Source organism: Taudactylus pleione, unplaced genomic scaffold, assembly GCF_031769625.1.
Source record: "Taudactylus pleione unplaced genomic scaffold, aTauple2 ptg000004l, whole genome shotgun sequence".
NCBI classification, from domain to species: domain Eukaryota; kingdom Metazoa; phylum Chordata; class Amphibia; order Anura; family Myobatrachidae; genus Taudactylus; species Taudactylus pleione.
Window position 1 is genome coordinate 5,303,713 of NW_028284407.1, and position 18,743 is coordinate 5,322,455.

At 45.7% G+C, this 18,743-nt stretch overlaps 1 protein-coding gene across 4 annotated transcripts in view; it reads right to left on the reverse strand.

Moving 5' to 3' along the window:
* The window catches only part of LOC148543364 (dynein axonemal heavy chain 11-like), a 361,950-nt gene that overhangs the window by 64,075 nt on the left and 279,132 nt on the right, over window positions 1-18,743 (reverse strand). For all 4 annotated transcript variants that reach the window (XM_088472011.1, XM_088472001.1, XM_088472021.1 and 1 more), the window contains 2 exons: window positions 14,168-14,316; window positions 6,535-6,662 (listed from right to left, as the gene is read on the reverse strand). In XM_088472011.1, coding sequence (XP_088328137.1) covers window positions 6,535-6,662; window positions 14,168-14,316 — 277 coding nt within the window. The remainder of the gene's footprint in view (window positions 1-6,534; window positions 6,663-14,167; window positions 14,317-18,743) is intronic.

Here is an 18,743-nt window from a genome sequence, read left to right on the forward strand (position 1 = left end):
ATCAGGTGCTGCAGAGGTCTGGAGTGAAACTGGGCGTATTCCACCATGTCGAACACCGACACCATGGAGCCCAGTAACCTCATCGCCGAGTGTAAGGACACCCGGCGGCTGTGCAGGCAACTGCGCACCCTTGACTGTAAAGCAGAGATCTTGTCCTCCGTCACGAAGATCCTTTGCTGTCCCGAGTCCAATAAGGCTCCAAGATGCAGAATCCTCCGAGACGGGATTAGAGTGGACTTCTGCCAGTTGATTAGCCAGCCGTGCCGTTGCAGCAGTGCAATGGTCAGGTCCAAGTGGCGTAACAGGAGCTCTGGAGATCCTGCCACCAATAACAGGTCATCCAAATACGGCAACATGCGGACTCCCTGCAGCCGCAGAGAAGCCGCCATGACCGCCATCACCTTGGTGAAAACACGTGGTGCTGTTGCCAGGCCAAAAGGTAACGCCCGAAACTGGAAGTGGTCGCTGCGGATTGCAAACCTGAGGAACTGTTGATGGCGCAAAAGAATAGGGACATGCAGGTAAGCGTCCTGTATGTCCAATGACACCATGTAGTCCCCAGGTTCCAGCGCCAGAATGATGGACCGTAGGGTCTCCATCCGAAACTTCGGGACCCGCAAAGACTTGTTGAGTGCTTTGAGGTTGAGAATCGGACGATATGACCCATTGGGTTTCTGTACCAAAAATAGATTTGAATAGAAACCCTGGCCCCTCTGGGAGAATGGAACAGGCACTATAACTCCAGCCTGGAGCATAGTGTGCAATACCTTCCGCAGCTCCGTAGCCTTGTTCCGGTCTGATGGTAGACCCGTGGTGAAGAAGCGAGCCGGGGATCTGTGCCAGAAGGAGAGGGCGTATCCGTGGGAAACCACCTCCAGAACCCAAGTGTCTGTCGTAGTGGTCGACCAACACTGGGCGAACTGTAGCAGGCGGCCTCCCACCCTGGGATCCCCCAAAGGGAGGCCCGGACCGTCAGGCCGCAGGCTTGTCATCTGGCTTGGGGGCCGGACATCTGGTACTCCATGCCTGCTTCCGGGGCTTGACCGATTTCTTAGGGCCAGCCTGTCGAGGAAACGACTGTGGTTTGGGCCTGCCCTGGGCCCTAGATGACCGAAAGGACGATGGTCCAGAACCAGAAGGAGCAGCGGCCGACGGGAGACAAGCAGATTTGGCTGCCGCCAGCGTGGCCACAATCTTATCCAGATCCGGACCGAAGAGAACTTCTCCGGTAAACGGCAACGCTTCCAGACCTTTCTTGGAATCTGCGTCCGCCTTCCAGGATCGCAGCCACAAGGTGCGACGAGCAGCTACCGCTGCTGAAGAAATTCTAGACACCAGAGTACTAATGTCTAGAGCCGCCTCGTTGATGTAGGTGGCCGAATCACGGAGATTGCCAATCAACTCCGCCTGTTCGGCCGGACAGTCGGATTCAAAAGAAGCCTCTAATGAATCCGCCCAGCGCTCCATAGCTCTGGCAACCCAGCAAATGGCCATAGCCGGCCGTGCGGCCCCCCCTGCAAGGGAATAAGCGGACTTCAGGCAGATTTCTACCTTGCGGTCCGTAGCATCCTTAAGGGAGGACATGGATGGCATCGGCAATGTGGCACTACGGACAAGACGGGTCACGTGAGAATCCACCTGTGGAGGGGATTCCCACTTAGCAAAATAATTATCCGCGAACGGATAAGCCACCGCCAGGCGTCTCTGCGGCTGGTATCGCTTGCCAGGCTATTTCCACGCCTCCTCTAAATGGTCCACCAACTGACCCGAAAGAGGAAAGACTGTGGCATCGCCCTTCACATCTTTGAAAAAGGCATACTTAGATTTAGCCGCTGGGGGAACTTCGTCCTCAATCACCAAGGCTGTGCGGACCGCCCGAATAAGTCCAGGAATATATACTTTGGACTTAGCATCAGCGTCCTTAGTATGGAGAGGTTCCTGATCGTAAGGATCCAGAATCTCCCCATCATCAGACGTCCCTTCGTCATCCTCATAAGGAGCGGACAGAGACGCCACCGGCCTTTTATGAGGCCGCATCACAGACTCCCCTTGCAACACATCCGACAAGTGCTGTACAGAACTCGTCAGGGAGTTAACCCACGCTGGCTCCTGAGAACCCGGGAGCGGGGAAATAGGGAGACTGTGGGGTACCACCAATTGTCGTGGGAACCCCTGCATGGGTGACGACACCACAGACTGCTGGGACAAACCCATCGGAGTAAACGCGGGCTGCGGAGCTAACTGGCCCACTAAAGCTGTTAACGCCTGAGCGAAACATGCCCAGGGCGGCTCCTGTACCGGTGCTGTAACCGTAATAGGCCGCGCCATGGACAAACACTGCCGGCAGAGGCCCTCCGCGCTACCCTCCCCCTCCGCTAACGGTACTTTGCACGTGGTACACTGTAACCGGAGGGGAAAATCACTTTCAGACATGATGGCACCACGTATGTGACCTCTCTCACCAATTAAGTATTAAATAGGCGAGAGACCACCCTGCAGCACCGCACCGCAAGGGCTTTAGCAGAAAGAACAGGGACAGTAATAAAGCTGACAGTTTAGAGAAGAAAAGTTACAGGCAGCGCTAGCACAGTCACATACAATGCAGAGAAATAACAATTCCTGCACTAACAGCGCTGATCACTCAACTACACAGACACAGGGCCTGGTAGGACACAGCGCTGCATACACAGACCTGAGCCACAGCGGAGGAGAGGTATGCGGGGGGACCCAGACCATGATGCTTCCGTCCAGCGCTTCCAGCAGCGTTCACCATGCGTTCTGGAGAAGATGGCCGCCGAGGAGCAGAGAGGAGGCTGGCCTGGGGGAGGAGCGCTGCCACAGGACCAGTCGGCAGCATGCAGAGAGGGCTGTGTGCAGCGGGGGAGGCGCCGGCTGTGAGACAGGGAAGGCGCGCTCCCCTGGCATGCATTTAACCCCTGGGACGCCGCAGCGCTACCGCTCTGCTGCGGTCCGCTGTCCCAGGGGGTAGTGGAAAGCGCAGGTTGGTCGCCTGGCTCCACACTGCAGCCAGTCCCCAGGGAGCCCCCTGCCTGGGGACTTAGGACCATGTGACCAGCGGGGACCCACCGCGGGACCCTGCTGCTTACCTTTGTCCCCCTTGGATCCGGCCATGGTCCGGAACATCTGGGGTCACCGCTAGCTGTGACCCCAGATGCTCACCAGCATCCCCGGATCGGTACCGGCGTTCTGGTACCGGCGGGGGTGTAGGGAAGACAGCATGGACGTCAGGACTGACTGTCCATGCTGTACATCCAGATGTGCAGCCACAGCTGCACTGAAGAAAGCTTCAGGGGCTCTTCTAGCCCCCACTCCGACAGGTGCACCCGACGCCGGCCGGGCACCAAACTAAACTGAGGTGCCTTGGCTCGGGGGCGGGGTATAGGAGGGGGACCCTAGTGCATCCTGGGAGGCTGAAAAGCTTAACTCTATGGTGCCCAGCGACTGACGTCACACCTATACCCCCAAGGTATCCTGTGGATACCCTATGGACCCTGAAGTAGAAATTAATTATTTCCATGTGGCAGCCTATGTGTGTGTTTAATTATTTCCATGTGGCAGCCTATGTGTGTGTTTAATTATTTTCATGTGGCGGCCTATGTGTGTGATTAATTATTTTCATGTGGCGGCCTATGTGTGTGATTAATTATTTTCATGTGGCGGCCTATGTGTGTGATTAATTATTTTCATGTTTCGGCCTATGTGTGTGATTAATTATTTTCACGTGGTGGCCTATGTGTGTGATTAATTATTTTCACGTGGCGGCTTCACATGAAAAAAAACAAAACACATTAGTGAAAAAAAAACACATTGCACTTTGCAGAAAAGAAAGCACTCATAGACCCCCACATGAGAAAAAAACACACACATGAGCACCCACATAAAAGTAATAAAACACAGAGGATTTGCATGAAAAAAAAAGTGTTTTATTACTTTTATGTGGGTGCTCATGTGTGTGTTTTTTTCTCATGTGGGGGTCTGAGTGTTTTCTTCTCTGCAAAGCGCCATGTGTTTTATTTTCACATGGGGGCTAATGTGTTTTTTTTTTTTTCATGTGAAGCCTATGTGCTTTATTATTTTCATTTTGTGGCCTATGTATGTGTTTTTTATTTATCATGTAGGGTGACACCAATAGTTACTGCACTTGGTTACACCAACCCTAGTGCCGCCACTGAGTATAGTATTAAATTATAACCAAGTGTATATAAAGCTGGTCTTTCGATCTACAGATTCTCTTTTGTTATTGTTACAATATTACATGTACTCCCGATATTTCACACATCGAAATATGAGAGCTTTTTTTCAACAGGGGGTGCCAAAATTTATATCCGCTTACCGAAAAAATTAGGCTCGGGCCGGCCCTGTTTGTAAAGGCGCCGCTCCTTGGCAGGTTGAAGCTGAAAATTGAAAGCGGCACTAACATTCAGTGTAAAGCACACCAGCCGCTTAGTAAATATAGCCCTAAGTGTTTAAAAAGTAAGTATATAGCTTTTTTATTTTAAAAAGACAGGATCAACATAGAATTTTCTGCAGGAACTTTTACCAACTTAGGTGCACAAAAGGTGATAAGTAAAGATACTCATTCTAGGCAGAACTGTATTCTGTATCACCAGCAATTGCTTGTTTTACGTATACTGCTACAGCAAACTTTTTAGATTGTATGCTGAATAAAATAATTTTTAATCAATGTATTTTAGATGTATTTAAGATTATAGGGGGTAAATTTACTAAAGTGAGAGTTTTAGAAGTGAGTTTTAAAAGTGATGTTGCCCATAGCAGCAACCAATCAGATTCTACTTAACATTTAACTAGCACCTTCTAGAAGATAATAGCTAGAATCTGATTGGTTGCTATGGGCAACATCACTTTTAAAACTCACTTCTAAAAACTCTCACTTTAGTAAATTTACCCCTACATGTTTTCCTCTTCTACATCAAGTCTAACCACACTGAAACCTACATTTGGCATTAATCAGTTTAGATTATCCTATATAGGGATGTGCGCCGACCCCTGTGTTTTGGTTTTGGATCTATATCTCCTTCAAGGTTTTGGATCTGGATTTGGTTTTGCAAACCACCCTCAAGTGTTTTGGTTTTGGTTTTGGATCTGGATTTTTTAAAATAAAAAATAGATAAAAAGTTTTAAAAACAACTAACATCATGTAATTTATGCAATCTAAAACCCGAACCGCAAAAAGATTAGAACCGCGACCAGGATTTACCCGGATCTCCTCAGGAGATTAGAACCGCGACTCGGATTTACCCGGATTCACGAAATTCGGGTGGATTCGGATTTCTGGAGAACCGAACCGCACATCTCTAATCCTATATCCTGAATTCCTTTTCTATATGAATATTTTGAGCACTTGGAAAAGCAATTTCCAGAGGCAGCAATAGCTACCCTTACACTTTCTCAGCAATAATCAGCTATCCTGCAAATCACACCATCTTGAGCTGGAAACTGATACATTTTGGTGGATATATACACGTCAGTGCAAATAAAGCATATTTTTCCAGAAAAGATCCCCTGCCATCCTGACATGACAACAGTGATAGGAGGACAGCTGACGGGCCTTGTACCTCCGCAGCCCTTGTTAGGCTATGCATGGAGTAGACCAGGGGTAGCCAACCCTGGTCCTCAAGAGCTACCAACAGTGCATGTTTTGCAGGTCTCCTCACAGAATCACAAGTGTAATAATTAACTCCACCTGTGGATCTTTTCAACTGTGTTAGTGAGTAATGACTGCACCTGTGCACCAGCTAAGTGGTCTGGAAAACGTGAACTGTTGGTAGCTCTTGAGGACCGAGGTTGGCTACCACTGGAGTAGACTATACCAGGGAGCCTCGGTGAAAGCAGTCGCTGATGATAACCAGTGCTAGGTTTCACTAGCATGATTAATAGGGAGAAGGTCTAACTCCAGCAAAAATACCAGTTTTCGCAGGAGTCAGACACAGCCTAACGTCCTTTCATATGGGGCCATAGTCTTATAAAAAATTCCATTACAGCTTTGCAGAAGGGCAATTCAGCTAACTCAGAACACTGTAGAATAATAAGCAGTGATGCAATTCCTATAAGCACAAATGAACATTGTGGGGCTGACCTAATACAACATGGACAGTTTTCCATGCTGATTGTTCTGAAATGTTGCATTGATCACAGTTTTCCCACTGCAGACTATCCAGAGCCTTCATTATTGGCGTTATACATATTGCCATTGTGTTTACAAATGATAAATACTGTAGATCACTGTACTGTGCAAATGCTTCATTTTCAAAGAAATGCCAATGCACAATGTGATTGATTCTATCGTCTATAAAATAAATAAATAAAAATCCTGTTTTCAATCAGCAGGAAATAACTACAGTGTGTCATAAAAGAGAAAAAAAAAACAGATCTGGCCATATATCCACTTTCATTCCACAAAAGCACTTTGCAGAAGCACAGATTATTTTTTGTAGAAGTGCAGTTTCATAGCTTGGCAATGAGGCACTTCTATAACAGACTGAATCGGCTTACTTGAAGTATAACCCAGTGGCCTTCTTTTGATGCTTTTTCCATTGCTATTTCTGCAATGCCTTCCTGCCCTTGACCCAGAGAGATATTGTGAAGTTTTCCTGAGTCAATGGTAAATCCAAGTCTGTTACCTATGTGGAACAGGCAATAATATCATCCAGGCAGTACAACAAAGATTTTTAGCAAAGCACCAGAGGTGAAACACATACATCAGAAATCTTTACAGCAAGACAATAAACAATATTAACTATAAATGCTGTTTCAAAATGAGTTTTAGATACATGCAGTATAGTTAACATACAAGAACATATGCACCAGAAACTGATAAATGGATAATATGTACTAACATGTAGAAGTTTTACAATGCAATCTTTATTGGGAGATTCAGATATTCTATTACACAGTGAAAGCAGTTATATAATGAACCAATATTCATGAGAACACACTAGTAACCACTCCCGACAATAGCCCCAATTTTGATATCACTGTCTCTATGTGCAGACCCCAAAAGTGTACAGCTTGTCTGACAGAGGGTGGGACTTTATTAAAATGTATTCATAGTTGTGTCAGTTCAGTTGGGGATTGGAGTTTTGGAGGATGGGGTATGGTTTGGGTGGTGGGGTGGGGTGGACTTACTTTGTTCTGCTTTTGCCTGTATAAATGTTGGGAGGTATGCAGGGCTGCAATGGACCCTGTGCCATTGAGCATGTGACGTCATGATGTTACAATCAGGGTCGGCGCTAGGCTTTGCTGCGCTCAGCGCCGTCCTGTGTTGCCGCCCCTTCCCTAATCTGCTCCCTCCCCCTCAGCTTACATATTCACTATAGTGCCGGGTGGGAGGGTGGGCGTTTCCTGCGCCCGCCGGATACAGTGGCGTTCAGGGCAACGACCCGGCTTGCCCGTGCCTAGAGCCGCTCCTGGTTACAATGATGGAGCGGGCCACTAGACCAGGGAGAAGTTGAGAGTCCTTGAAGCGTCCTAAGGATGCTCCAGGCGGCTCTGCAGCAGCTCTTGCTTCCGAGACAAGCGAGAGGCTGAGCGCCCACAGTATCCCAAGGATGCTACAGACTCAGCTTTCTAGGCTGTGTGGTGCCATTCCAGGCAACGCGCATGACAAATACAAGTGCCACGGGGCAGCAGCATTGCCACCCTTTAAGCCCTGCGCCCTTGCTCGCTCAGTCCTAGTCACGGCCCTGAAGGTACCGTATACAGTGGTGCCAAATGAGGGCTAAAGTATTTTATGCCCTACAAAAATAACTCCACTGTATGAAGACAGAGGGTGTACTTTAAGGGGGAGATCTATTTTTAGCAAATCTCCTATTTTTTGTCATTTATATGACAATTTGCAATTCACAGCTACTAAGTGTAAACTGCCATGTAAATATCTCCAAAAATTCTAGAGCGGGGTGAATTTAGTACACTGCGGTTTGCAAAATTACCACAGAAATCTTTAAGAGGAGCGCCACTGTTTCCGACAGATCTCCCATTTATGTCAATGGTCAGTAGGTGCTGCAGTGAAGTGGAACCGTGTCATCGTTGCCCCCCCCTTCCCTGTTTCATCTTCACCACCACAAACCCAGAGGAGAGCCAGAAAAAGTTGGCAACTGTGTTATATAGATATCAGGAGCACTAAGTTTAGTTTAACGTTAGAGTAACACCGGGACCTCAGATATAGTTGAATTTTGTTTCAAATAGTTAGACCATTTTGGAGGAAACTTTGCTTTCTGTCATATGCGTTTTCTTTTGTATGACATATTTTTACGCAGGCAATTTTTTTTTTTTTTCAAAAGATTTTCTTTATTGAGGCATAACAAATATACAGCGTAAAATTCGAAGTAAGCATATTCACTTGTGTATACAGTAAATTACAGAATAATAACCATTGTCAATTATTAAAACAAGGTAAATTATGAGCACATGACACAATGGTATATCTGTAGAGAAAAAAATTGTAATAAAATTAAAATAAAATAAAATAACGTGAAATAGTGTGAGCCCGGGTCTACATCCATCAGTTCCCAAACATAAGTTAGAGAACATTAATAAGATTGGAGGGTCTTGTTCACAAATACATGTCTCATACCAAAGTGTATATCTGTTCTTTAAGTGTCGGAGACAATGGGCTCTATTTATTAACATTATTTTTACTAAAATAAAGTGAAAAAGGGTGTTTTCACACCCTTTTCACATTATTTTAGTTTCACCTGTAGTTACTATAGGGCAATTGGAGTAGAATTAGTAAAATTCTACTCCAACCCCTAATTATCACCTATTTTTGGTAAAGCAGATCGCATTTCCCATAAATGGGAAATGTGATCCGACCACAGTTACTAAACATAAATTGTAAAAAAATACCGGGGGAAGCCCTGTGATAATAACGCTACCTGGAGGTGGCGTTATCCAGGGTCTCCCCCGGTTACCGGGCTCCCACTCTGCTCTAACGGGGAGAGCAGAGGCGGGAGCCGGTACCAGTAATCAGCTGTGTGGTCTAAATAGACCGCAAGCTGATTGCTGTAAAAAAAAAAAAAAAAAAAAAAATGAAACTTTTTTTTTTTACTTACCTGAATCCAGGGACCGGTGATCGGGCCTCCGGTGATGGCTCCTCTCCGGTCAGCTGGTCTGCCACAGTGCACTGCTACCCGGTCATCAGGTGATCGGGCCCCAGTGCAGTATGGGAGATCACCTGATCGGGAAGCCTGGAGAAGATCACAGGAGGCCAGGAGGATGCAGGTAAGTGTAATGAAGGGAGGGGGGGTCGCGGGGGTCCGCGATCGCGGGGGGGGGCTTAGCGACGGGGGGCGGGGCTTAGCGTCGGTGGGGGGAAGCAGCGACGGTGGGTCGGCGCATGCGCGGGCTCTTAGTCGCGGTATTTTTTCCGAAAATACCGCGACTAGAGTGCGGATGGGATACGCAGGGACAGAGCTTTATCGCAAGCTCTGTCCCTGCAAGGGATAGTAAATCCCTGTGATATTGCCTGAATTCGCAATGCGAATTCACTCGGTAATATCACACTACAATCCGCATTCAATATGCGGATTGTAGTAAATAGAGCCCATTGTGTCTATGTAGCTTTCCCAAGTATCAAAAAATGTCTCTGTATATTTTTCTTTCTGTAGCGAGGCCTCTAGCCATTCCATTCGGAAAATGGTAAAAAGTTTTCCCAGAAATAAGGACAGTGTGGGAGCCGTTGGTTGTAGCCATACTTGTAAAATAAATTTTTAATTTTTTCAACACAGCCGATATAATTATTAGTCATTTTCTAACCCCTTGTGCCATTCTGGTACCTATAAGTATAATACCCACAGGCAATTTTTTATGTTGATAAAATACCTTCAGCATTGGTCTCTTTCTTAGTACGAGGGTGGTTCAATAAGTAAGGTAACAAGACCTCTAACAAGTGTAATGTTCTCTATTTCATTCTAATTTCCCGCCAAGCCAGAGCAAGTAGACCACTGCTTCCCCTCACGTCCATTATACTGCGATTCATATACATCATACTGTCTCCCAACCTCAGGTGTAAGATGGCGGGGCTGGCCAGACACATGGGCAAACATCGAGGTGCGTAGTGTGGTCAAATTTATGCATCTAAAGGGCACATCAGCAGCTGAAATTCATCGCCAACTTGTCTATGTGCACGGTGATAACGTCATGTCACAGAAAGAGATTTGGGTTTAGTGCGCTGCCTGTGATAAAGGCAGGACAGACGTACAAGATGAGCAGCTATCCGGACGGCCAAGCACGTCCACCACAGATGACAATCTCTGCCGCATTGAAGGTCTGATTCAGGAGGTCAGACGCATTAGTGATATTGCTGACGAACTGAACATCTCAGTGGGTACTGTGCACAACATCGTTCATGAGCAACTGAGGTACAGGAAAAAGTGCTCACGTTGGGTACCGAAGCAACTCACAGAAGTTTACAAAACCAATAGGATGGGAATGTCTCTCATGCACTTGAATCGGTACCATGAGGAGGGAGCGCAGTTCCTGTAGTGTATTGTTACAGGTGATGAAACGTGGGTGCATCATGTGACACCGGAGACGAAGTAAGCATCCATGACTTGGAAACGCGCATCGTCCCCACCTTCTAAGAAATTCAAAACAACTTCATCAGCAATGAAACTCATGGCGATTGTGTTTTGACACCACAAGGGTGTGCTTCTTGTTGGTTTCCTCACCAAGGGAGATGCTGTGAATGCTGTCCGCTAAGGTGACACATTGAGCCAATTGCAGAGGGCAATACATCGAAAATTATCTAGGTTGCTGCAAACAGGCGTCATATTGCTGCACAATAAAACCAGGCCACACTCAGCCATCCGCACGCGTGAGTGGTTACGGCGCTACCATTGGGAGGTACTGGACCACCCTGCCTACAGCCCTGACCTGGCACTGAGTGATTTCCATCTCTTTGGACCATTGAATAAGAACCTGGGTGGAAGGCGATTCGCAACCAATGGTGAAATTCAGCAAGCCGCCATGTCCTGGCTTTAGCTGCATGACACTGATTTCTTCTATGTGGAAAAATACTCTGTACCAAGGCCATACTATTGATTATACGTATATGTACGTTGCATTGATTTACGCAATGAGAGGCCTTGGTACCTTATTTTTTTAACCCCCAATAATTCACATTCTAATTTCCTGCGAGTGCCAGAGCAATTCATCATTGCTCCAGCTTGGAGACAGCTGATCCGAAGATCAGCTATCCCCGTGACTGCCTTTACCGCTACTTTAATATATTAGCGCTGCCGAGTCTGACGTGCTATTTGAAAAGGAGCCGAGCAGGAGCGGAGTGATCCTAATGGATACCTCTTTGTCACCATGACTCCTTCCCATAGTGAAACAGCGGGAATACGTGAACAAATCTGAAGATGGCGAATGTTCTCGCAGTCAAGCTCTGAAAATGTTGTATTTTCGGAGCTTGATGAATCTGAGCACAATACTAGTGTATGGGGACAGCGGGCCACATTGGGAGAGAAAGGTAAGCAGGAGATATCAGTGATATCTCCTGCATTACCTTTATGATGAATGGCCCTAACACAATTTATACAAAACAAAAGTAGATCAAAATGTTCATTTTCACCTGCTTTTGTATAAATGAAGTGATGATGAATAAACCCCTAAGGGCTCTATTTATTAACATTATTTTTACTAAAATAAAGTGAAAAAGGGTGTTTTCACACTTTTTCACATTATTTTAGTTTCACCTACAGTTACTATAGGGCAATTGGAGTAGAATTTGTAAAATTCTACTCCAACCCCTAAGTATCACCTATTTTTAGTAAGTAGATTGCATTTCCCATAATTGTAATGGGAAATGTGATCCGACCAAAGTTACTAAAAATAAATTGTAAAAAAATACAGGGTAAAGCCCTGTGATAATAACGCCACCTGGAGGTGGCGTTATCCAGGGTCTCCCCTGGTTACCGGTGATCAGCTGTGGGGTCTAAACAGACTTCAAGCTGATACACTGTAAAGAAAAAAAATAGTAAAAAAAAAAAAATTCACTTACCTGACTCCAGGGACCGGTGGTCGGGGCTCCGGTGATGACTCCCCTCTGGTCAGCTGGTCTCCCATGCTGCACTGCGGCCCGGTCATAAGGCGATCGGGTCCCAGTGCAGTATGGGATATCAGCTGACCTGGAGTCATGGAAGACATCACCGGAGCACCGATGACTGCAGGTAAGTGCTATTGAGGGGGGGGGGGTCGCGGGGGAATCTGCAATCGCGGGGGGTGTCAGGGGCATGGCTTAGCGCCTGGGGGGGATCAGCGGCAGCCGGTCGGCGCATGCGCGGGGCACTAGTCACAGTATTTTTATTTTAAAATATTGGGACTAGAGTGCAGAGGGGATTCGCAGGGACAGAGCTTTCTCGCAAGCTCTGTCCCTGCAAGGGATTTGTAGTAAATCCCTGTGATATTGCCTGAATTCGCAATGCGAATTCAGTCAGTAATATCACACTACAATCTGCATTACAAATGCGGATTGTAATAAATAGAGCCCTAAATGAGAAAATCAAAATGGTTTGTCCAGGAGCAAAGTTACTCCATTTGTTTTGGGTTTGTTACCTTCCTGTATTCACTCTTTATCCGTATCATGAATTTAGGTACCCAGTTTTCAAGTAAGCAGGAATAGAAAAAAACCTATGGTCAATCAGATCACCGAAACGTTCACAGCAGCACAGATTATTTCAGGAGTTTCATGTGCTGATCTTGCTGTCCCTTTGTGCGATTGTGTAAGTGAGGAGAGAGCTGAATGTGGCGGGGGGAGTGCCATGATGGGAAATAGAGTGAAGTATGAGAACCAATCATGAGGTGCAACTAATGGGATTGGCCAACCTGCACATAAACCACCTCAGCCGCCACTTACAGGTGGGTAACTAAATGAATTAGCCCTGGGGGAAAACAATCATTAGCCAAGCTCTCTCATAAATGCATCTGCCTCGGGGCTCCAGCTGGCGGGAATCCCCTGCACTGCTGCATTTTAGTCGGCTGCAGTGCAGCTTTAACAGTTCATCACTTCAATCGATGACACAGACGTTTTTTAAATGAGCAAAATTACTGTTTTGTTTAGTTTTAGGCAGGGAAAACAGTGAACTGAGTAAAAGCAGATATTCCACAGTGTCCAGCAGATAAGGGACATTGATTAGCAGTGGCTTCATCTCCTAGACGTTTTGCTGAAGAAGATACATGATCACCAGTATACGTTCAGGAAGCCGGACGTCGCAATGCCGACAGCCGGCTTCCCAACTACTTAATCCCGGCGAGGTTTAAATGACAGGTGTCTAAATCTAGATGCCTGTCATTTTACCGATGACGGGAGACCGGGCGCGGACAGCCGCAGGGGCGGGGGGGGGTTAGGTTAGGGTCTCCCGGTGGGGACTTAGGGTTAGACACCCCCCCGGGAGGTTAGGGTTAGGCTAGGGGGAGGGAGGGTTAGGCACCCCCGGGGGGAGGTTAGGGTTAGGCACTCCCCCGGGGGGCTTAGGTTTAGGCGGCGGGGAAGGGGGGTTTATGGGTTAGGCACAGGGGGGGAGGTTATGGTTAGGCACCCTAAAGGAGGGTTAGGGTTAGGGGGTAGAATTAGATTAGATTATACTTACCTTTAGGACGATCGGGATTTCCTCCTCTGTCGGGCCGCTGTTGCGGGCATTTGAACCGCCGGCCGTGCGGTAAATCATACCGAATGCGTGATCACCAACTTTTTGCTCATCATGACAGTGTTATACAATGGTTGTTACTAATACCATCATTCAGCCATGTAATATTATACACCCCATGATTGTCTTACATATAATACAATGAGGATGCACGTCAGCTCCTGCTCATATTCCGCCCCACTAATTCAGTAACGTGTGTGTGTATATATATATATATATATATATATATATATATATATACTGGACAAAATAAACCGCGGCACTCCATAAAGTAGTATAAAAAACCCAAGTGTATTGTTTTTTATACTACTAGAATTGGAGTACCGCGGTTTATTTTGACCAGTATTTTTATTCATACCGAAGGCAACCAAGCAGTTGGCTAATTTATTGCGAAGTGCCGGTCCACAAAGACAGTGTATATATATATATATATTTTTTTTTAAATGTACAGTATGTTATGAAAGCTTTGTATTTCCTACCCAGTGTCTCTACGTCTTTCAGTGGATCAACTCCTGGAGAAAGGATAAAAAAGATAGTGGTGGCCGGTCCACTCTCGTGAAAGGACTTGGCAAACTCTGTTTTACGTCTCTCCACGTACTTGGCTCCCAGTTTCTCTTCAACAAAGTTTCTGCACAATGGCAAATCAAACGAAATATATAGTGAGTATAAAAAGGGTACAATACAGGCAAGTTTTATATATCTTCAAGTCACAATCATAGTAGTGCCCCCGCACACCCCTTATTCAGCCCCAAACTGAACCTAATGCATCTCCTCCCTGCATTTCAGCCCAGCTCCCAGGTAAGAGGGAGGCTAATTATGAATCCAAGATGGCCAACGTGAAAGTGCTCCATACGGATAGAGCAGTTTCACATTGGCCATCTTAGATTCAAAACGAGGCTGCCTCTTCCCTGGGAACTGGCTGAGATAGATGGAGGAGACAACAGCAGGGACCGCCACTGGGCTGAATATTCTATGTGCCTGGAAGGTCGCAGACTGCTTGTCCGGTACCTGAGCACGCTTTATGGCCACAATGTACATAAAATGTAAAACAATAAACTATGAATGATATTTATATACCTGCAGCTACATTGTGAGGTGATAATTATCATAAAAGACTACTACTATTTAGAACTTGCATGGAGTTCTACCTAATTACCGGATGAATTCATCATTCCTCCACTCCATAAGTATCTATTCTGAAAGCTGTTATTTTTGCGATGACAGCTTTTCGGGAAATAGATACTTTTCCCTGCCTGCTCCATCTTACCGCAGCTGTAATCAGTGCTGCGCATGCGCCGTTCCATTCACAAAAGCAGCACATGCAAAGCACTGCCTACAGCTGCGGTAATTCTGTGTGTCCCCCCCCCCCCCCCGCTCACCTCCCTGGCCGCTGCAGCCACCAACCCCGACCTCCCGTCTGAAGAGGAGAAAACAGTAAAGTTAAAAAAATATATATATTTTATTAAACTTTATTGTGTTCTGCCGGGAGAACACAGTCGCAGCAACAGCCGAAGCTGGAGGAGAGACGAGGGAGTGACGGAGCGGAGGAGGGAGTGACGGAGGGAGCCGGAGGAGAACCTGCCCAGCTGCAAGCAGGTAAGTGTAACCCGCTATACGCCACCTGAGAGTGACGTATAGTAACACCATCAAATTCCGAAAATACATAATTTTTGGGAATTTGATGAATAGCCTAATTTCTACATCCCCATACTAATGTACTAATGTATTGGGAGTGTGGAAATTAACACAGGCAGATTTAACCAGGAGATATCAGTTATATCTCCTGTATTAAGTGTGTTCATGAATACTAAAATAACGGTAATTAAGGAAAATGTCTGTAAAACTGTTATTTTAGTGTTGATGAATAGGCCCCTGAGTCATAAACATGTATTTGGAGCTTGCACCATATTGCATAAAATAGTTACTTATAAGACATTATACTGGGAAAGTTGCATGCATTTTTATCTAAAAATAAGAACTCCACTATTTTTTGGAATTTATACCCCCTTCAGAACATAAAGAGATTTAGCAAATGACTTATCAATCTTTTGTGCAGAGGTGTATTATAATTATGGAAGCAGTCTGGGCGCAACCTTTTCCTAGTGGTCATCAAGAGACCAACGTGTCTGTAACACCATCGTAGTGAGCAATAGAGAGCCTATGTGAGATACGTGAGCAGAAACTCCACCTGCACCTTGTAACTTACTGAGGGTGTCCTAAAGCACCAGTTATAAGCTTGTCAGAGCATGGTCAGGCTGCTAAACTATACATGACCAGTTTGGCAATGTGCAATGGGGCACACAGCACTGTAATAAGTAGACATACAACTAGAAGAGTGGGCTAATGGCTAGAGTAGTACAGTCCAAGGGTCAAGATGTGCTTTATCCAGCAATATTTTCATGCTGCCACAAAGTAGAAGTCTATCCCCTTTACCTGTCTCCCCCAGGGAAGCACAGAGGGTGTACTCACTTGGAATCATGGTACCTGCTACCTTAATAATAACAATTGCAGGAACCACTGTGCAGTAAGATGCCTTCAGGCAACGGCCACTATCAAGTGGATGACTTGGTAAACAATTGATTTAATGATGGAGAGCAGTAGACAAGCTGCCGTATTAAAGACATCTGCTTGACTGAGGCAGGATCCAGCTGGCTTTTATCAAGTGAACTTTACAAAGTGACTAGTCAGGGCTTTCGCAGTACCTAACTCTTATAAAGGATAAAACTGCTTTTGCTCTTTTATTACAGCAGACTTGGCAGCCAGGAAAGATTTCACTTTTACAGGGAAGGCGTCTTGGATGTATTACAGCTCACCCACGTGGGCACAATCTCAGGAAGAATCCTGGTCTACATGTCACCACTCGCACACAGCTGCCCGATTAACGTCTACATTATGGTCTTGAAAGTCTTGTCTGCAGAGCAACAAAACTAACTCTGGCGCTAGCACTGAAATTGTTTAACCTCAAACTAGATCGGTAAAAAAAAGAAAACTCTGTATCACGCCAAATCTGTATCCCCAAGTGACTTGTGCAGTGAAACGTATATTGTAGAACGCTCTACTACTTTTTTAGCCTTTAAACAACCACAAACTGTTATCTGCCTAATTCTACATTCCCAAAACGCATGGGGACTGATGGCAAGTTGGGTGTACATTTTTTTTACACAAATTGCTACTGCTCCTGCCCACAAAAATAATCATACCCATCATGTGTATGCAGATTTGGTTGGATCTTAAACACTGGACAAACATGGTCCGAGCACAGTAATGGCATCGTGACATAACTGCGACTGATGTAGTGTTGCATGGAGACGCAGATACGCCTGTCAGTATACGCGTCACCTGCAGGTGCCCGAGTGCTGGTACGAATACGCACTGATTACAATGATGGTCACAGCACTAGCTAGCGACTTCTGAGAAAAGATTATACCTGCTATATTATTAAACTATTTTTTTCTTTAAATCACACCTAATAATAATGTTACTCTATAATTTTTAACATTTTTATTTTTTACAAATGGAGCAGTCACAGGACATTCACAATGCACAAGATCGCGTTGTGTGTAAAGCTAACGTACGCGTGATATTAACTAGGCCAGGGCCGGAGTATAGGGAGGGTGACAGGGGCAATCGTCCCAGGGCCCCCACTACACATCGTAGCCGCCTACTGCAGCCCACAATTAAGCCCCTCCTCTCCTGACATTTTGGCCCACCCCTTCTGCTGCTGCTGCTGGACTCTGAAGTAAGCAACAATGTTTATAGGTATGTGTGTATCTGTCTATGGGCTCTATTTATTATCATTATTTTTACAAAAATAAAGTGAAAAAGGGTGTTTTCACATTATTTTAGAATCACCCATAGTTATTATAGGGCAATTGGAGTAGAATTCGTAAAATTCTACTCCAACCCCTAAGTATCACTTATTTTTAGTAAGCAGATCACATTTCCCATAATTGTAATGGGAAATGTGATCTGTCTGGTAGTTACTAAAAATAAATAGTGAAAAAAATACCTAGGGAGGCCCTGTGATAATAACGCCACCTGGAGGTGGCGTTATCCAGGGTCTCCCCCGGTTACCGGGCTCCTACTCTGCTGTAACGGGCAGAGCAGAGTCCGGAGCCGGCCCCAGTATTCAGCTGTGTGGTCTAAACAGACCGCAAGCTGATCTCTGCTAAAAAAAAAAAAGTAAAAAAAAAAGTTACTTACCTGACTCCAGGGACCGGTGATCGGGGCTCCGGTGATGTTCTCCCTCCGGTCAGCTGGTCTCCCATAGTGCACTGCGGCCCGGTCATCAGGTGACCATGTCCCAGTGCAGAATGGGATTTCAGTTGACCGAAGGCATGGAAGACATCACCGGAGCACCGATGACTGCAGGTAAGTGCTATTGAGGGAGGGGGAGTAGCAGGGGGGTCCGCGATTGCGGGGTCAGGGTTTAGCACCAGGGGCGGGGCTTAGCGCCGGGGGGTAGGTTGGACGCACATGCGTCGGCACTTTGTCACTGTATATTTTGCAAAAATACAGTGACTAGTGTGCGGAGGGGATTCACAGGGACAGAGCTTTATCGCAAGTAGTAAATCCCTGTGATATTGCCTGAATTCACAATGCGAATTCAGTCGATAATATCACACTACAATCTGCATTACAAATGCGGATTGTAGTAAATAGAGCCCTATGTGTGTGTGTATATACTGTATATATATATATATATATATATATATATATATATATGTGTGTGTGTGTCTACTGAGTATATATATATATACAGTCAGGTCCATAAATATTGGGACATTGACAGAATTTTCATATTTTGTCCTCTATTCACCACCACAATGGCTTTGAAATGAAACAAATAAGATGTGATTTAACTACAGACTTTCAGATTTAATTTGAGGGTAATTACATCCAAATCAGGTGAACGGTGTAGGAATCACAACGGTTTCTATATGTGCCTCCCACTTTTTAAGGGGCCAAAAGTAATGGGACAAACTAAACAATCCTAAATCTAACTTTCACTTTTTAATACTTTGTTGCAAATCCTTTGCAGGCAATTACAGCCTG